The sequence below is a fragment of the Dipodomys merriami genome, unplaced genomic scaffold (assembly GCF_024711535.1).
Source record: "Dipodomys merriami isolate MVZ:Mamm:240054 unplaced genomic scaffold, mDipMer1.0.p SCAF_6, whole genome shotgun sequence".
In the NCBI taxonomy this organism is placed as follows: domain Eukaryota; kingdom Metazoa; phylum Chordata; class Mammalia; order Rodentia; family Heteromyidae; genus Dipodomys; species Dipodomys merriami.
In genome coordinates this window covers 25,187,573-25,209,032 of record NW_027206179.1, presented here as the reverse complement: position 1 = coordinate 25,209,032, position 21,460 = coordinate 25,187,573, and the positions used below count along the sequence as shown (strand labels likewise).

At 40.7% G+C, this 21,460-nt stretch overlaps 1 protein-coding gene across 2 annotated transcripts in view; it reads left to right on the top strand.

The window, feature by feature from the left end:
* The first annotated feature begins 11,711 nt into the window (after positions 1-11,711).
* The window catches only part of Gpc6 (glypican 6), a 985,788-nt gene continuing 976,039 nt past the window's right edge, over positions 11,712-21,460 (top strand). For both annotated transcript variants that reach the window (XM_070002744.1, XM_070002743.1), the window contains exon 1: positions 11,712-12,014. In XM_070002744.1, the coding sequence (XP_069858845.1) occupies positions 11,852-12,014 (163 nt within the window). In that variant the 5' untranslated portion in view covers positions 11,712-11,851. The remainder of the gene's footprint in view (positions 12,015-21,460) is intronic.

Below are 21,460 nucleotides of genomic sequence, written 5' to 3'. Positions count from 1 at the left end.
ATCTATCTATCTATCTATCTATCTATCTATCTATCCTATCTATCTGAGTGTGTGTGTCCTGGTGCTAGCTCAGGGCCTAGGCTCTGTCCCTGAGCTATTATGTTCAGTGCTATCATTCTACTACTTTGAGCCATAGTTCCATTTCTAACTTTTTGGTAGGTAGGTGGAGAAAAGAGTCCCATGCGCTTTCCTGTCCAGCTTTGCTTTGAACTGAGATCGGTAGATCTTGGCCTCATGGGTAGCTAGGATTACAGGCATGAGCCACCAGCACCTGTTCATTTATTTTTATTTTTTTATTTTTTTCCCCCAATCCTGCTACTTGAACTCAGGGCCTAGATGCTGTCCCTGAGCTATTATGCTTAAGGCTAGCACTCTACCACTTAAACCACAGTTCCACTTCCAGCTCGTGTGTGTGTGTGTGTGTGTGTGTGTGTGTGTGTGTGTGTGTGTGTGTGCATGCCCGCGTGCCCACCCTTAATTAGAGATAAGAGTCTCATGAACTTTCCTGGCCTGCTGGCTTTAAACTGAGATCCTGAGTTCTAGGTCTCTTGAGCAGCTAGGATTACAGGCATAAGCTACCATCCCTGGCTCATTTTTTAAATATTCGAATAAGTTCCTTTACCTTAATGGGAAGATAGTCTCAACAGCTTTTGGTTTCCACAAGAGAAAAGGGTTCTTTTGAGCTTCAAGAGTTCCCTAAGATCTGAGGGAAACAGGCTCTGTTGTGTAGGCTATCAACAACCAAGTATAACGAACAAAGAATAGAGAAAGCAAGGATTGTTTCCTTGTCCCATCCTAAGTATTAAAGAACTAGTGAGTGAAGGAGAAGAGAAAATGCTGGAGGAAAACCAGGAGGGAGTTTTTCTTCTGTTAGAGACTGCAGCCTGACCGCCATGGAGAGGAGGAAGAGCTATGCATTCTGACTCTCATCCAGAGCCATTCCTCCTCATTGGCCCCAAGAAGATTCCGTGTGCGTCAGTGGCCTGGGCACAGAGAAACAGAGAAGCATTTGCAGAAGTGTAAGACTGTGATGCCCCAGATAAATTAAGGAGAAGACAATTACTAGGCTAGGATAGCATAAAGGACAGGTTTTCTGGGTATGGAAAGAGTCATTTTTAATCTCAGAGAATACCATCCTGGCCAATAATAATGACCAACTAGATCACCAGTGCTTGTCTTACTAGTGCCCTGTGAAAACAACTCACTCTGGGAAGCAAGATCTTCATTATGCAACTACATCTACCTGGAATTGGCAAGATTCGTTTTTTTCCAACTGAGCAGAAGAGAGTCCTAAAATAGAAATTAAGCTCCATTACAGGGGAAAATTAAAAAAAAAAAAAGAAGTTTCATTCCTTATACTTGAGTTTGTAGCCTGTGAAAATGCATGACCATTACACAAATATAAAATTTTCCATTTGAGCTGCTACCAATTGCAATTGCATACTAATTTTGCATGATGGTTAACTAATCCTTTAAGTCAACTTGAACATGAACATGTATTTCCCAAAAACTAGAAAGGGAAAATAAAAATCCAGAAATCTTCCAAAGTCCAAAGCCTTCTTCTAATGAATACTTCAATTCAATGTTGTCATGTCCTATATTTTTATTGAATGGCAAAGTCTGTGTGATTCAGTAATGTCTCATTCATTATGAAAATAGACCAGCAAATTATATTCTTTGTAAGTGAAATCATTATGAAAGTAATTTACAAAATACATTAAGGCCTTTCATGATCTTTCTAAAGGAAAAAGGCAAATAGTTTTAAACACATTGCAAGGTCATTATCATTTAAAAGTCTTAGATCTTACTTATCATTAGTTATTTTGTGAAATATGTCTTGCACAAATATCTAAATTCTGTTATATTTTTCAGTGCAGAAACTACTTTTGATGTGTGCCTGGGAGAATCACATTTCAACTATGGTTTCATCGAGTTGAAAATAAAGATGAAATTCAAGGTTGCTTTTTAAAAAAAAATACAGCATTCAAATGTTCTTTTCTTTTTTCTCTCAAATTTGTGTAAGTTTGTCTTACCCCTTAGAGACTGTAACATGATTCTTCATCTCTACAATTTTTTGCATTAAATCATCATTTCAAACTTGCAAAAGCAGCATGCAAACTAGGCAGGCATGTTCCAACTTTAAAATAAGGTTGTTTGACCCTCTTTGGAGTTGAAAACTCCATTCTCAACTTAAATTAAGATGGAAGTCAGAGTAGATTTAGTGCCCTTCTAAGCTATGCACGTTTACAATGCTGTTCATTACCACAGACATGTCAGTACACGTTTGTTTCCCAGAAAAAAAAAAATAGAGCCCTATTCATTATTCATACAGGTCCTCTCGTACAGTGAAGACATTCATTCTCTAATGTCTCTATGACTGGGGTGTTGTGAAGTCCAAAGATGTTATTTTTGGAAGATAGTATACCAATTAAAAGCAAACAGCACCGATTGCTTAGTAATGTCTTCAACATTGATTGGCCAAGACTGCAAATGAACATCAGGAGAAAAGCTACAGCACATCCTGTCTCTTAGTTTGCTTCAGATACCTCCCTGGAAACAGATCATTAGCAGATAGAACTTCTAACTTGTAAGCTCAGATTTTTGCTTTCCTCCAACTAACCCCCAAACTGTACTGGATTTATTCTTTCACAAGCATTTAATTATTTCACCCTGAAATGTAATAAAAAATGTGCAAAGTTAATATAGAAGCAAGTGTTAGAAGTGATTGCTAAGAAGTGAGTTCAGGATATAAAGATAAACAAGATCATATCCTTGCAATGAAAAAGAATGTTTTGTATGTTGACTTCTTTTCTTTTTCATTTGCTAAGAATGGAGTATCCTATAAACCTAGCATTGAAAAGAGAGGGTGGCCAGTCTGAGACCAGCTTGTTCTACTTAAGTGACATCTTGTCTCAACAAAAATGAAATAATGACATCTTTAATGGACAAAGTAAAACATATCAATAAAGTTTTTGTTATGTTACTGGATAGACACTATTGGTTCAGTTTCATTAGGGCTTTGCCTTTTTTCATTTGTTGAGTGATCTTAATACAAACCTGGCTGTTTCCCCCTACCCCTCTATTCTTGTCATTCTTGGGACCAACAATAGTCATTTGTATGGTTTCTAATACATATGTAACTGTAGCCAACAAAATGAGAAAGGCTACTTGTTTTTTGCACTCAACATTTCACCTAATCCCTTCTATCAACTTCACAGAAAAAGAACTGTCACTTTATGGTGGAACCCTCCACAAAGTAGTTTAAATGACTCATATTTACATGTACTTGAAGTACAATCCAGTTAATTTTTTTCCTTGCTACTCTATGGTAATTTATAATAGAACCTAATGACTTTAATCATTGTATTTTGAAGTTATTAGCAAACTTTCTAAATTAATAGATTGGAATACATTGGTTTCTTCATTTTAGGGTATTCAGATTGCTTCCCATTACTAAAAGTAATTTCAAATTAATTGTATGATTACGGATGGCAAGGTTTAATCACATTCATGTCTTGATGTTTTTCCAGATTTTTCTGATTAAAAGTAATCTACCCAATTTATAATTTACTTCTCTAACTTTTTGTTTTCATCGTTAGGTAGATATTAGGCTATAAATCAGAAAAGAACAGATTTTACTGCAGCCTCAGGGCGGGTAACATCTAAGCTCAAGTTTCACAGAAATTTTTATATTTTTCAATTGTAAAAATAGTGTATAGAGGGGTTACAGTTACATGAGTAAGGTAATGAGTACATTTCCTATCCACCATTGTTAACCCCTCCTTTCTTTTCCCCTACCATCCCTTCCCTTCCCACCTCCCCAACTCCTCCCTCTCCCCCCCAAATTGTAAAGTTTCTTGTCAACATAGTGTCTTATACATCTCATTGTTACAATGTGTCATCCTGCATCCTTATTCAGCATTTTGTTATTTCCCTTCCCCTCCCCAAATTAGAAAAATGTATATACAAGATGCAGGGTACAGACATCAAATACAGTGCAAACAGGGGTTATACCATGGGGGGAAGAACATACAAAAGAAACACAAAATCACATAGTACATTTTAAATACATTAAAAACAATAGCAAGCAAAAAATTATTTGTGTCCCTATCTTGGGGTTCATTTCACTTAACACCATCTTCTATGGTCATATGTACATAGCTTTTGACCTTTTCTACTTGTCCTATATATGTACTAGCTATTGAAATAAGGGAAACCATGGGACCTATGTTTCTTTGAGCCTGGCTTACTTCACTTAATATATTTTTTTCCAAGTCTTTCCATTTCCTAACAAATGGGGCAATTCACAAACAATTGTATTAAGAGATTGAAGACTTGAATCCAGTATTGTAATTAAATAGAGTAACATTTTCTGGGTTAATCAACAGGTATTGTTTTCCCCTAAAAATCAAACTGGTCATAATGTTCATTTAATGTTGAAATAATTAATGACAGGTAATTAACCCAGGCCTTTAGAAACCTGAGAAATCATTTCCAGGAAGAGTAAATGTGATCTATTGATAAAGGTTAGCGGCATGTGAAGAGCCAGCCTCAACGAATGTCCTTGTTTATGGTGACAGATGATCTGCAAACTATGCAGAGCTCCATTCATCTCACACAAAAGCAAAAGAACTGGAGCAATGATTGCCAAGATGTATGGTTCCAATAAGCTAGGTGAGACAAATTTACTGCCCAGTTACAGAATCATTTCTCATAGCAATAAAATCCAAATTTATAATGAGCAATGCAAGGTGACATGATCTCCTTTGATAAAGTACAAAACCACAAGTGGATTCATTTACAGGGGAGTTTTTATTTTTGTCACCCTTTTATTGACATATCTGATGTGGGAACACTTCACAAACACATGAACATTAAATAATGTTATTGTTGAAGGCATCAATTAATAGCCGAGTCATCAAATTGAAATGGAATACTGCCTGATGCACAATATACTTTTCTAATGATGATATAAAATTAAGCCCCACAAGTGTTATATTTGCCAGGATAATTCCCATACAACCGTCTGAACACCATTTTTTAAAAGTAAGTATTTTGTTATTTGATATTTAAATACACACAACAGCTGAAGATCCATTTCTAGGTATGACAATCATGTTGAATCAATGGACAGATGACTCCTGGATCATTAATAAACATGAAAAGATGTAAGTGGCACCTTAAATCATTGTAATAACAACGTATTTTCTATTTATACCATCTTGAAGATTAATGATAATATTTTCAAGTAAATCCCAGTGGCACTTATGAATATACAAAATGTTTTCATGATATAGAAAACGTAAATATCATTAAATAATTATAGCTCTTTCGGTTCACTCTGCTATCTCTGGTTATAACTATTGGGCAAAAATTGGATGAAGTGGGTCCCATGTTTCCCTATTCTGAAGCCAAAGATCCCTGACTTCAGAGTCTGAGAGGAATATGCAAGACAAGAATTTGTTGGCCCTAAGTGTACATACAGCTTTCTCCCGACAGATCAAGCACACAGCTATCCAAAAGATGTAATTTCAGTTGGTTTGTATCACTACTATGTATTTTCTTCAGGCTTGAAAATGTTAAATGGACTCTTTGTATTTGGCTGGTTATAAAGTATAAAAGGAAATGAAATATTATTTTCATGATTTCTGATCGTTATTCACCCAAGTTTACCTTTTCTTTCTCTGTAACTCAGCAACCTTCCCATTATCCAGGCACCTGGCAGAGCTACTGTTGTTAAATTTCTGACAGCTTTTTCATTACAGGCTCTGTTTTTCAAGAGGCAGGTTAACTAAGCAATTTTGATTTGTGCCAAGCTGTGATGTGGAATAGACACTTGAAGTCCATTCTCTTGTTTTCATAAGATTTCATTTGAACTTATTTGCCCTACTTTGATCTAAAGAAAAACAAAAAACAAAAACTACACACAAAGAAAAAACCCCAAATTTAGCCAATTTCTCATTCATGACAGTATAATTCAGCAAAACAAATAGAAAATTCTGTAAATTGTGTCTCTTTTCAACTCAAAGTTAAAAAAAAATACAACAAGCAATTTCATCCCCCAAACATTAACAGCCATTCTTTTGCATGAGTGAGATAAGATAATGCTAAAATTCCATCTCCCCTCCTTTTGAAAGTATAATCCAAATAATGTTATATTTATATTTAGCTTAAAAGTGTGACAGTCATTTCACATCAATATATTTTGTTCTCCTTTTTTGTAAAATCACATTTTTGCCAGGCATCTCTAGTTCATGCCTGTAATCCTAACAACTCAGGAAGCTGAGATCTGAGGACACAGGTTCAAAACCAACCCCAGAAGGAAAGTCCATGAGACTTTTGTCTCAGATTAACTATCAAAATGCCAGAAGTTGAACTGTTGCTTAAAGTGATAGAGCACAAAAGCTCAGGGACAGTGCCCAGGCCGTATGTTCAAGTCCCAGGATCAGCACACACACACACGCACACACACGCACACACACACACACACACACACACACACACACACATACACACACACACACATTCCTGTTTAAAAAAATGTAGATAAGAAAGGGAAAAAAAGGTTAACCTATTCAATGAAATCACATTGAATTTCATTATTTACTCTTCCTCTTCCCTGAAGTCATAGAAGCTTCTTGTGGAAAACATATCTAAATATATGCCCTTTCCCAAAGAGAGCCAATTGGCCCATATACAAATGGTCATTACACTGTAGTCAATTATACCCTGTGTTTATGTGTTCTTGCTACCCATTTCCCATACAATTCCATTTGGTTTCACCTGCTAAAATATTTGTTTTGCTCCACTAAAATATGTTTCTGGAAGTTTTCAGCTAGCTGCTTTATCATCATCTGAATTTCACTTCTTAGTCTTCCTTGCTTTTCACAATGATTTGTTCTACATTTGAAAAGAATCTCACCTCAAGCCGGGCGTTGGTGGCTCATGCCTGTAATCCTAGCTACTCAGGAGGCTGAGATCTGAGGATCACGGTTCAAAGCCAGCCTGGGCAGGAAAGTTCGTGAGACTATTATCTCCAATAAACCACTAGAAAACCGGAAGTGGTGCTGTAGCTCAAGCGGTAGAGTACTTGCCTTGACCTGAAGAGCTGAGGGACAGTGCCCAGGCCCAGAGTTCAAGACCCACTACTGACAAAAAAAAAAAAGAATCTCATCTCAATTCCACCATGTTTATCTAACTTTTTTTATATTTGCAACCCATCCTGGTCTTTTAGCTATTCACTTCCATTGTTTCATGAGGAATCAGTAGAAGAACCAATGGGCAGACAGGAATTAGTTATGTAACAGCAAGTGAAGATGGGTTTGGTGGTCCAGGGAGGAAACCAGCGATCTAGGTTCATTTCAGGTCTTTGTCTCGTCATTACCTCTCTGTGATCCATGTCTTGTTTCATATTTACAAGAGAGCCATCTATCTCCAAGAATGGAAGAGGTTAGGCAAAAAGACCTTTTCATTTTTTAATTAGAGAAATGTGCACCAGAAATCTCTCCTTCCATAACATTAGGCAGAAATGGTTCTTACTTTTATTCTCTTGCGTAGTTAATGGAAAAAAGAAAACAATTGCCCGCAGTAACTTAGACTAATTGCAGTCAGTCCCTTGGCAGTGAAATTACACAACTCAAACATAGTCTTTTGGTGGTAAGGAGGAAGGGGCAATGGCTTATAACATAGATGATTGACAAAGGCTGTTTCCTTAATTGTCAACTATAGCTACTCCAGACACACTTTTCCTCTTCAAATCTTTGAAGAATTTTTTTCCTCCTTATTCCCAAAGGAATCATTATGTAAACCAGCTCAGATGTGAAAGTGCTATATAAATAGTTTTACTAACTATATAGCGTTTTCTCAATAAGAGACAATCTTCAAGTTTTGTGCACTGACCCATGTACCATATTATGGTTAGTCCTTTCTTTCTTTCTTTCTTTCTTTCTTTCTTTCTTTCTTTCTTTCTTTCTTTCTTTCTTTCTTTCTTTCTTTCTTCCTTCCTTCCTTTCTTTTCTTTCTTTCTTTATATATATATATATATTATTGTAAAGATACTGTACAGAGGAGTTACAGTTACACGAGTAAGGTAATGAGTACATTTCCTTCAAGTATTGTTACCCCCTCCGTTGTTTTCCCCTACCATCACTTCCCTCCCCACCTCACCAACTCCCTCCCTCTCCTCCTGCACCTGGAGTTGTAAAGTTCATTTTCAATATAGTGTCTTATACATCTCATTGTTACAATGGGTCAACCTGTATCCCTATTTAAGCATTTCGCCTTTTCTCTTCCCCTCCCCAAATTAGAAACATGTATATACAACATGAAGGCACCAGAATCAAATACACTGAAAACAGGGGTTATACTGTGGGGGAGGAACATACCAAAGAAACAAAAAATCACATAGTACATTACAAATACGTTAAAAACAATAGCAAGAAAGAAAAAAAAAACACTTGTGTCCCTATCTTGGGGTTCATCTCACTTAACATCAACATATATGGTCATATGCACATACCTTTTCTGCTTGTCCTAGACATATACTAGTTATTGCAAACAAGGGAAACCATGGGACCTATGTTTCTTTGGGCCTGGCTTACTTCACTTAATATAATTTTTTCCAAGTCTTTCCATTTCCTAACAAATGGGGCAATACATTTTTTCTGATGGAGGCATAGAATTCCATTGTGTGTGTGTGTGTGTGTGTGTATACATATATATGTATACACCACATTTTCTTGATCCATTCATCTACTGAGGAGCATCTGGGTTGGTTCCATATCTTAGCTAGTCTTTTCTTTCTTGATTTATGTTTTCCAGCCTTCTATTTTAAGCCTCAATCTAAAACTCTGGTAGGAGAGTTTCAGACATGTCTGTCTCCTACTTACTTTTCTGTAGTTTCCATTTTATTTCTTCTCATACGATATTCTTTAGTGTTGTAACACTGTCCTTACTATGCATAATATAAGCATTGTTGCTGGGTTCTAGCCCTTTGCCCACTACTCCATACCAACCCTTTTCTCTCCATATTCCATGACTCATCTAGGCTTCTGCCATTGCTTTTAGCTAGAATGTTTGACTTTGTCTTGTATACTGCTTCAAACAGTGCTATATTACTCAGTAAGTGGCTCAAGCATGTTACTTAATTCTTCATTCTAAAGTTCACAACCCTACCTTAAACTCTTTGATTCTCCCTTGGGATTAACCTAATCTGTTTATACTTGGTTAAGTTAGTAATTCTCCCTACAAACTAGACTTGCCACTAATCTTAAGGCTATTTTATAAGCTTTGGACCTATGTCCAATAGCCTGGTGATAACACCAGCTGTTTTGGACACTCACTATACTTTGTTATTTGTTGATCTTCAGTGTACCTATGCATTTTCCCACCCCCAGTGTTTTTCCTTATGGATTTATCTGTTGTTTACTACTAAGTCTTGGTAAATCACAGTAAGTCTGAGTGAGTTTTACATGATAGCTTGGGCCTGTGTTTTCCCCTTTCCTTTGGAATGGGAAAAGCCTTCTACCTGACTGTGGTTCCAACAGAAGTTTGAAGGAGGTTAGACATAGTGACTTCAACTCCTCCTCTTACCAAATCTCATAGCAAGTATTTCAGACTTTGAGAAAACCAAGTTATGATTAATGTGAGTTCTGCCATTTTATCATGAAGGCAAAAATTGTGCTAAAACATGAAAGAAAAAAAACGTTTTTTTTTTTTAGAAATGTTTAGCTATGTAAGATTTTTTTTGTTTTTGTTTTGCTTTAGCTGTGGAGTTAAAAGAAGAAAAATATCTTGTTTGTAACAACATCTTTAAAAAAAAAAAAAAAGCATTACCAAAGCTTCATTGAGTCTTAAAGTGAGAGTGTTGAACACTGAGGGTCTTTAAAATTGAGTTTCCAGGGGTTTAGGAATTTATCAGAGAGGAAAAGGAGGTAGCTAGTTCATTGTGATGATAATGAAGATGACCTTGGTGGTGACGACAAATAGAATGATTCACAATTCCTGAGTCATGCTTGTCATTAACAGCATCATCAGGAAAACATGTGGCTTTAAAGACAAGTACCACAAAACCAGGCATTGCCCTGCAGAAATCTGTGACCAAAGGCCATTCTAGTGAAGTGGAGGAGGAGGGTTGAGTTAGGTAGTAACTTAGAGACCTAATTTTCAGCGCTCAGGCTTCCTAGATAGGAGTTTGCTAATTAGCATGAGAAAGTCAGTGCCTATGAGAGAAAGCCGAACCTTCTTCATTCCATGACACAGATTCAAAGGGGGAAGTGAATTGGTTTTCCACCAGACAGTTGTGTACACTTGGAATAAAATGTTAGTAAATTCTATGAGGCCATCTGGTGAGAAGCAAGCAAGACATAGCCCCCTCCTCAACACCCCTGGTCTTGGCTTCTTCTTTTCCACGGTTTTTCAGTTTCTTCGCTTTCTTGTTCCTCCAAACACTGGAAACCGAAGCATACAGTAGTAGTTGCTGATCTAGGACTATTTGGTATGTAAAATACAAAAGGAACGATTGATTGAGTTTGGAAACAAAAATGGAAAACTTTTGCTCTCTAATAGGTGCGCAAATTACCTGACTTTAGGAAACAAAACTAAAGCCATACACAAATCAGATAATGAAGTCAGATCAGTGGTTGAGCGCTGTTATCCGCGGGGGCGGAGGGTTCCCTCGATAAGTTTATCTCGACCCCGTCTTTGTGTTTAACTAGGACAAGAGCAACAATTGGAAATACGGTGTCCTTCATCTCCAGGAAAAATAAAGCTTAATCACACAAATAAATGGCTGAACATATGGTGTCTTTCTACATTGCTGGTTTATATCATCAACCACTGCACCGCGGATCAGTGGGCAGGATATGAAATGAAGGAGAAGAAAGGGACGTTTGCTTTCTTTTTTATTTATTTATTTTTAAAAATTAATTTTGTTCCCCCCTTCTACCGAGTAGAACACGATCCAGTCCAGATTTTGTCTGCGACTCCGCCTCGGAATTTGGGCTGTGCAGCGAGTAGCACGTTTCTCTCCCTCGCTCTCGCTCTCTCTCGCTCTCTTTCCCCGCCTTTCTCGTTCCCTCTCGCCACCACCAGCGCCCGTCTCCAGGATTTCTCTCTTCCTATTTCAGGAGGACTCTCTCACAGGCTGCCTCCCAGTCTGTGCGGAGCAGAGGTTTCCCCGGGATCCTGTGCATCCCCCCCCCCATCACATACCTACACACACACACACACACACACACACACACACGCACACACACACAGATACACACCCGCGCGCGCGCGCCCGCTCGCTCGCCGGTCCACCTCCCTCCCCGGAGAGAGCTCGGCGCGCCGCGCCGCCTTCGCCCCGCGCGCACGCACACTCACACACACACACTCCGGCCCGCCGAGCTCGCAGCGCGCTCCCTCCCGGGCTTCGGCGGCTTCCCAACTCCGATCGCAGCTCCGAACCGCACCGCACCGCCCCCCTCCTCCACCCCGCCCCCCCCAGCCAGGTTTTCTTTTCTTTTCTTTCTTCTGGCTCTCGCTTTCCCGGGCACCCCTTTCGATCTGAGCGGAGCCCGGGCGGCCGCTCCGGGGCTGGGCTCGCCATCCACCCTCCGGCTTCTAAAAGTTTGCCGCGCGCAGTCCGGTGGCGCAGCGGCGCCGCTCGCAGCCCTCGGCCGGCGGAAGGGGGGGCGGGGGGTGACGCCGGGGCCAGTGGCGGAGAGTGCGCGCTCGCTGGGCTCTGGCGGGCTTTCGACTAAGGTGAAGAGCGCACAGTGTCCTGGGGGGTTTTCGTCTTCTTTTTTTTTTTTTGTTATATATATACACATTGTTTTTTTAAAACCGAGCTGGATTTGCAAATTGCACCATGCCTTCTTCTTGGATCGGAGCTGTGATGCTTCCCCTCTCCGGGCTGCTGCTGTGTCTCCCGGCCGGGGCGGACGTGAAGGCTCGGAGCTGCGGCGAGGTCCGCCAGGCGTACGGCGCCAAGGGATTCAGCCTGGTGGATATCCCCTACCAGGAGATCGCAGGTAAGCGTAGCGCCCCGGGGGAAGGGGGGCGGCCACCCCTCCCCCTATCATCCATCGGGCTCCCTATCTCCTAGCCTCCCCCGGTGGCTGAGTTGGTGTTCACTTTCTCTCGGGGCTCCCCGGAACCCCGCGTCTGGGCGCCTGTGTGTGTGTGTGTGTGTGTGTGTGGAGGGGATGAGTGGGGAGGGACGGAGGGTGCGCGCCGGTCCCCTGCCTCATTGTGTGCGCACGCGGGAGCGCCCTGGCTCCGTCCCTTCCTCCCTCGGTCGGCTCTCACGCCCTTCTTACCCACCCGCGGTGGTGGGCGCACGCCAGGCGCGGACCCCGGAGCTCCGGACACCCTCCACCCGCCAGCCACCACCACCACCACCACGGGGCTGCGGCGGGGCGAGGGTAGATCGCGGAGCCGGGACGACCCATCCCGTGCCTCTCTCTCCGGCAAACTTGGAGGAACTGCGGCCACAGTTTTTGCCCAGCGCCCCAGTCTGAGCGGCGCCGTCTCCACTCCCGCCTTCGCGCTGGCGCGGGTGGGGGGCGATGGAGGGACGCGGGGTCCCCCCACCCCCTGCGGTCCTTCCCTCGGGGGATGAGGTTGAGCATCCGGCGGCCTGACCCCGAGTGGGCTCCGCTGAGGAAGGTGGGGGGGGGGACTGGAGGGGCGCGGGACACGGGAACCCCAATCTCAGGACGCCCGCCTTTCAGGGCTGGTGTTTTGGGGAAGCGTCTCGCTCCACTGCAGTTGTTCACCAGTCCGGTGGGGGACCCCCCTTCACCCCCCAGCCACCACCCCGCGCGCCGCCGGGTCCCGAGAGCGGCCTCGACCGCTCCTCCGCCTCCGGAAAGCGGAGCCAACTTAAGCCAGTGTGGCTCAGTGGGGCTCAGTGGGAGATGAACTCGGGGTGAGCGGGCCCTCCATCCCCCACAGCGTGCCGGGTGTAAGAGCACCCCCCCCTCCGTGTGTCTGCGCTCGTGTGCAGCCGCCGCCGCCTGTCTGGGGTGCGCGTTTTCCGGCTCTTGGCTCCAACCGAATCCGAGCTTCTCCGGGACTCTGAATGAAGCGGTGTCGGGGGCGGGGGGGGGGGGACCTGAACCCGGAGAGGCCGAGAGGAGCCTGGAGACGCTGGGAGATCTCGGGGTGCGGGTGCCTAGAGTTCCTGCGGGAACCGCAGATTCCCAGTCTCCCGGTTTACCTCCCCCCCAAAAAAACACCCCAAACCAACAACTGGTGGGTGGCTGCCTAGCGTCTTGCGGATGTCTGAACGCGTCACGGTTTCAAGCGCATCGCGGAATTGTTGCTTAGCCGGGGATGGTTGACCTCCAAACTCTTGGCCCCGACACCGACATGAACGCGTTTATGCACATGTGGGCATTGCAGAATAAATAAATAAGCGAGGAGGAAGGCGCGTGCGTCCCGGAGGAGCGGGCGCGTTCTATAGAGGGAGTCCTTTTCAATTCACAGCCAGACGTTTCCTCTGAGTCAGTCCAAGGCGGAACCTGTGGTGAATTCTAAGACGACTTTTCCATCCCGATCGCTGCGTGCCTCTCTCCCAGCGCTGAATAATTTGTTCATCAATGAGAGAGAGAGAGAGAGAGAGAGAGAGAGAGAGAGAGAGAGAGAGAGAGAGAGAGAGAGAGAGAGAGAGAGAGAGAGAGAGAGAGAGAGAGAGAGAGAAACAGAAACAGAGAGATACAGACACAGACACAGACAGTCAGACAGAAAGACAGACAGAGACAGAGGAGAGGAGACAGAGTACTACCCCCTCCCAGAGTACTACCCCCTCCAGCTTCTTAAGTTTCTTAACTCCTTTTCTCCTTTGTCTACTGTTATTTCATTCTTTTTAATTAATTGATAAGGATCAGCTGTGTTTTTTTGGTCCTTCCCAAATTTAAGGAAATCCAACTTTTAAAAGGTTTGTAGTATGGATTACTTTTAGAAACTTTTATTTATCTTTTTTTCCTCTCCTCTAATCTGCCTGATTTCAAATTATCTTTAAAAAAAAAACCACCAGATTTCTTTTTCCCCAATACGATTTTCAGATAAGGTATCTCAAAGAAGAAAACAGTTAAGTATTTTAAAATTGCTTTGGGATTCGTGTAGTGGATAATGAGACACTCAGAAGACGGTAGTTCAATCTTTCACACCGGGCTTAATATCGAGATTTTTCAGTGCGTGTAGTTTCGGTGCTCACCATTTATTTTGCTGGAGAACGTTCCCAGTGGCTTATAGTAGAATTCTTTAGTAGAATTTTAACTGCAGAGTGCCTGTTTTCTTTTACAATTACAGCTCTACTTCTTAGTTATTGGTTGTTCATAAAAATATATGCATTTTGCTAAAGTCATCTACTTTTTCATAAATACCAGCATGTTGAAGACGTTGCCTTAAGTCTAGTTACCCTCTGGTGCTCCAGATAGCATAATCAAGATTCAGGTCACCAGGAGGTCAGAGGTACATTTGACAGAAAAATAATGAGTTGAAAGATAATTTTAAGCATGTACTTGTTTTTCTCCAAAGTAAGCTTTACTTAATACTAAGGGAAATTGGATTCATTACCGCTGTTGGAACAAGCACTTAGGAAATAGGTCCTCATATTAAATGCACACTCCTCCCTGGCTTTCCGTAATCCTTACCTTTATCCAGTGGAGGCAAGAGCTGCTATGGTGTTGATCCTTCTTTCCTTAAACTCTTCTCCATTCTTCACGATGTTTACACCAGTGGTTTGCTTGAGAAATGCCATGTGTTGTTTGCCAGTCAGGAAATCTGATTTTAAAAGAAGTGTCAGTGGGAGCAGGTGGCTCATTCTCTTAATGCTAGCTGCTGAAGAGTCTGAGATCTGAGGATTGTGGTTCAAAGCCAGCCCAGACAGGAATGTGTGTGAGACTTTATCTCCAATAACCAGAAAAAGTGGAAAGTGGAACTGTGGCTCCAGTGGTAGAGTACCAGCATTGAGGAAAAAGGTAAGGAAAAGAACTTAGGCCCTGAATTTGAACACATACAGACAAACACACACACACACACACACACACACACACACACACACACACACACACACACACACACACACACTACCTCTCTGATCTCAGATCCATGAGCACTGTTCCTACTTGAAGTTGATGATCCTACAGTTTCCCTCAGAGCTTATACTGGTAAAGGAGTGCGGTCTTCTCTGTCCCAGAACAAAGAAGAACTCTCCGAACCTTGAGATGAACTACTATGATATGGAAAGCATGGACTTCTTGTCAGACAGTGCTGGAAAGGGCCAGTTTGGCCCACCAGTTTCCACTCAGCCCTGATTTTAAACCAGTGCAGGCAATTTGATGATACGTCCTTGTTTGAAGATCTCCAGAGGAACAGATTCTTGAGCTCTTCTCTGCCATTCATTCTAATACTTGGAAATTCCTGTGGTATGTTTCCAGGTATGCAGCCAAAAGCCTTCAACAATGTGCTCGCTTATTTTCTCTTGTGTCTTCTCGGAAGACCAGTTTTTTTTTTTTGTTTTGTTTGGTTTTAAATTAGGACAGTTCTTTGGATCAAAGGTCAGATTTAAACATTCCAGCCTTTGCTCAAGCCTCAGGGATACTGCTGTTTACCCCATTTCCCCAGTATCATTCATCCTGGTGGTTCTAAACTTCATCAGGAACTTTCACAACTGCTGAGGTTGAGGGTGTAGCTTTGAGGTAGAGTGCTTGCTAGCATGTACATGTAGCCCAGCAACAATCACACACACACACAACACACACACACACACACACACACACACACACACACACACACACAAGCTCCTGTGAAATTCAGAGAACATTGAGTAAATCTTACACTGTTGTCTTTGGCCTTATGAAGCCTGGCTGGGAACACTAATTATCATATCTGGCAAATCCCAGTGCCTCACTGGGATCACTTGTACATTACTCATAGAATGTACTTTTGGATTTTAACAATCTGATATAGAAATGATGTGCCTACCACCTATGTATAGATGTTAACTTGAAGCTATTGGTTCATTGAATTTTTCTCATAACTTAGTATATACCAACATTAGCTGTTTTATGGATACAAAGATAACAATAGAAAAATAATTGACTTTACCCAATGGTGACTCAACTAACAAGTCATGAAGTGATGGGGTAGGAATTCAAACCCAAGTATGTTTCCTCCAGATATCACAGACCAGCCTTGCTTGCTTGTAGACATAAGCAGGAGTACTTGTTGAATGGACCTGTGTCAAAGCTATTATTTCCCAGTCTCATCCAGAGATAGCCTGGTATTATCAGTCATCATATGCAGGGTGTGTCTTTCTTCACAGTTTTTCATGTTGAATATTTTCCATTTACTTTTAACATAATTTCTCTGTATTATTTTGAATTTGATTTCATGTTCTCATGAAATCTATTAAATTGTCTATTATTTATGTATTTTCCCAATCCTTTCATTGTGTAGTTAGGGTTATATAGAACATAGAAGGTCAAGAACATGAGCTACCTTCTTCTACATTCTGAGCCTAGTGGAGTAGTAGATTAGAGCCCAGCTGAACTTATGATGAGTAGTTATCCTTGAGGAGGAGATAGGAAATTGAGAAGGAAATAGGACATTTAGTTTTACAGATTAGGATGAAACTCATAATGAAGTCTATTTTCAGTAGTCATGGTGTTCTACTTTCTGTCCGAGGTATTTTGAGGATTGGGTTATATTGAATATAAGGAAAGTTATTAAACTCTTATTCATCTCTTTAATGTTAACTCATTATTGCAAGGTCTACTGTAAAAAAAGGGTATTATTTCATGCAGTGCTAGCATGCTAAACTGTTTTTAGCCTTTTGAGAATAAATATATAATATATATATGCATGTATATAAATACATGTATCTGCTCTTTGTTAGGCTGGCCTCTCTTTTCTTTGGAAACTTGTGCTCTCCTTTGCTTTGATAGCACAACACCACTATATATAATGCGTGAACACATCTTCATCATTTTTTCCCAGTTTCCATGTAGATATTCCCATAAATAGGAAAACAGTGTTGGGCCACTCTTAACCCTGTATATAGCCACTAGTTATCCTAGTTTAGATACATAGTTTAAATTCCATTGATCTGCATGCTTTCTTTGCCCTTTGGTTTGTTGGCTGATGTCTTTAAAAAATACTGTGGCTGAGCAGTATGAGTTATAAATTTAGTAGCTGAACTTTATGTTTTCATTGACAAATCACTAGATTTCTAACAGAATTTTATTATTCCAAGTGTCAAAGTGATCTAAAATCTGGATACTAGGAGTTCCACTTATTAAATCTTGAGTCAGAAACTTATTTCACAGCAATCTTTGCAGACGGAGTTACTTTAGCAATTTTAATTAGAGGATAATATGTCATCATTGGGAACAAGAGTTCACTTAAGTTGACTGATATCCTTTTTTTGTAAATGAATTCTCACATCTTTTAATTGCATTGCATCTTAATAACTTGTGAATAGAAATATAGGCCACTCAAAGTCAGTGTAAAATGTACAGCATTATATCTTCAAAAGGTTGCAGAAAAAAATTGTAATCATCATTTATCTAAGCAAGTGACATTTTTTGAAATTATGGATAATTTTATAAACATTTATTAAATACAAACTTATGAAGTGCTTTTATGTTAAAATGACCTATTGTCAAACACAAGATTTGCATTCAAGTAGGAGTGTGGGTAAAAATTTTAGTCGAATAACTATTGGTAAAATGACTTTACCTACTTACTTGTAGCGTTTAAAGTTAACATTTGAAGACTGCTTTTCCCAATGTTAATTCCTATCTTTCCAAAGATTGATACAAAGGTGGTGAGCTAAAAGATGCCATGTTTATAACACCTGTTATGAACAGCTGTTTGATACACACATACACACACACATAAAATCTAGTCCATTTCTTTACTTACACACCAGATTTCTGCTCAGTTAAGTTCTTTAACAGTGCATACCAACTTTAAATAGTTTCATAGAGTTTTTCAGTATTATTCAGAGTTCAATGATTCACATAACACTGTTTGAAAGTGTTATTGAGTATCTAAGATACCATTTTTTTATTTTCATTTTTACTTATTTATTTTTGTTGGTTGTGGGGGCCTGAACTCTGGGCCTGGGTGCTGTCCCTCAGCTCTTCGGCTAGCCCTCTACTATTTGAGCCACAGTGCCACTTGTGGCTTTTTCTGCTTATATGATGCTGAGGAATCGAACCAAGGGCCACATGCATCGGAAGCAAGCACTCTACCACTGAGCCAACTTCCCAGGCCAAGATACCACATTTTTAAGAACAAAGGGATTTCATAGTGGTTCAACGTTGGGTAAAGATTTCTCAATTCCAATAATCCCAAAAGAATATATCTAAGTGTTTTTAATGACCCTGGATGAAAAATATCTCTTAAACAAATACAACAGTAACAAAGTTAAAATGAAACTTGATTCTACACATTTGTATCATCTTGGTTACTGATTATTTTACTATCTTCTTTTAGCTATCCTTTCCATTCATGTAATCAATATTTATTGTATGCAACTGTGTGTGTAGGTCATGTGTTTGCTCTAGAATCCTGGAGACTTCTGATTCTTGTCAGGAAGCAGAAACTCAGTGTACGATTTCAATTCTTGGTTACTGCTTATTTTACTATCTTCTTTTTTTGGGGGGGGGTCCGGTCGTGGGGTCTGAACTCTGGGCCTGGGCGCTGTCCCTCAGCTCTTCAGCTCAAGGCTAGCACTCTACCACTTGAGCCACAGCACCACTTCTGGATTTTTTCTTTTTTGCTTATGTGGTGCTGAGAAATGGAACCCAGGGCCTCAGGCATGCAAGGCAAGCGCTCTACCACTGAGCCACCTTCCCAGCCCTTACTATCTTCTTTTAGCTATCCTTTCCATTCGTGTAATCAATATTTATTGTATGCAACTGTGTGTGTAGGTCATGTGTTTGCTCTAGAATCCTGGAGACTTCTGATCCTTGTCAGGAAGCAGAAACTCAGGGTACGATTTCAATTTAGGTAATTACAGCTGAGGTAAGTGCGTGGCACTTAAGGCACCTAACTCTGCAAGAGCTGATTATAGGAGCACATGCTCTGGAACAAGGGGCTTAGAAATTCTTCCTTGAGGAAAAACAGTGAGATTTGCATTGTCCATAAGAAGCCAGTAAGGGAAGGGACAGGGGAAGGTACACAACTATCCTATGCTGAAGAGACTAGAAAATGGAAGAGGAGTCCTAAAACCCGAGGAAACAGGAATGGGGAAAAGGAGAAGAAAATTAAAACTAGAGAAGCTAAAATTTAGGGCCAGATTATTGACATACACCAATAATTCAACCTTGGTCCCTGAAAATCAACCTTACATTTACTTTTTAATAACAGGCCTGGCCCCTGGTCCTTTCATTGAAGAGCACACCAGTGTTAATACTGTTTATTATTATTATTATTATTATTATTATTATTATTATTATTATTATTATTATTATTATTATTTGTTTTTTATTTAACAGAACCAGTTGTTTAAGGTATATCACAGGAAGGTGATTTCTGGCTGTTTAGACTTCCTCATATGTTCTGCAGAATTGCATTTGTGCTGCTAACCAGCCATATGTTTAAGACAAAACCTGAGGCTGTAACTCTTGTGTCGAGGCTGCCCTTTGCAGCTCTTTGCTGCAGAGAATGGCCACCATGTTGCTAAGTGACATCACCTATATACTGGTTCCTTTTTGCTGATTGCCCACTCTCCTGGGAGTTCTCCTGACCTCCTGCCCTTTTGGATGGTGGCCCCTCTGTTAGCTTTGGTAGGTCTCATGCTGGGAGGGACTTTCCCTTTCATGCAACCTGTCTAAGTGCCTCTCAAATAAACCTAGCTGTGAGCTACTGCCCCCTAGAGGTCATGCTTTATCTTCCATTAACCTTCAAATGCCACAACTTCAATGGCTTTGGCCTTTGGCTTCAGAGCAGTAATAAGCTGTTAAAGATTGTTTTCAATCAGGGTTGCACATGGATTTGAAATGTGATGTTGGCTGTATGGAAGGGGGCAAGACAAACAGAGGAAAAAGGAAGAAGAAGAGATGCTAGCTTAAATAGAGTAGCTGCAGGAATGGAAGGAGTCAAGAAATATTTAGTAGGTACAGTAGAAACTACCAGAAGGCCATTAATACATAAAAATTACTTAGCATCTTTTGTGTCACTGACAATGAATAGAGTCTGTAGTGCATATGAAAGAGGGGAGGACAGGAGTGTGGAAGGGAAGAAAGAAAAGGGAGGGGAGGAAACATTATTTCAATTACCAAGGCACTATAAATACTGTGACATAGTTTATGTGTGCTTTTTAGTGGAGACAAAACTCAGTGTCATTAGCCAGCAGAGGCTTGTTAGGAGAAGAAGGAGGAGAATGCAGTCATAATAGTCAATGTATTTACTATGCAATTACAAAATTAAGAAAACTGAGGAACGAGTTGGGTTGAGAGGTGACATTGACGAGCATGCATTGTACTTATTATACACTGATTTGTCGAATAGCAAATCCTTTGTACAATTACTTAAAGGTAATAAAAATATAATTTTAAAAACCAAATTATCAATGTAGCTGAGAGGAAGTAATTTCTTAAATACAGTTCAAATGATTTATCTGTCTCAGAAGTACCAAATTATCAAACTACACAGAATCATCTATGTCTGTTAGGAATTTAAGTTATACTTCTCTATACTATGGTCCTGTTTTAAAAAAAAGAAAACAAACACACCAAAGTTACAACTTTCAATGAATTAGAGAATTAATTATATTGTATCACCTACCCCTAAGATTTAAGCAATGCTGAGTGAATGGTGTAATTAACAAATGTCATTAATGATTTAATGACAGGAATCAAACAATGGAACAGTTTCTTTGGCCTTGCTGAAAGGGACTGACAAAATTTAATTGGGGCTCTGAAGAAATGGGGAGGTTTGGCAAAGGACGGTGAATGAAGGTGGTGTTCAAGGTGGAGTCAGTAAGTGTGAGAAGAATAGGGTGTGTATGGAGGACAACACAGAAAGGAATTTATTAAGAACTTAAGAAAAAAATAATGTCAAGTGGGCCAGGGTGGGGTTGGAATGTTGGAGTGTCTTGGAAGTTCTCAGCGTGATGGCTGGAATCAGGAATGAGGTCATCATCCTGAGAACTTGGCAGCAATGAGACGTGATTGAAGTATTGTGGCAGGTTGGTCAGGCACTATAAACAGAAGGAGATCTCCTTCTCACCTCTTCTTCCCTGCCCCAGGGATGAGGAAGAAGAAAATTATTGGAAGAGTCTAAAAGGAGTAAGGAAGGAATGAGGTCGAGAGGTGAACTTACTAGGAAAAAAAATAATATTAAATTGTAGCACCTTTAAAAAGAAACAACACACTTTATGATTTGACCATGCTACATATAGGTTTCAATCAGTTGCTTAAAGAGGATGAATGTTGCAATTCTTGCCTGAAATAATACG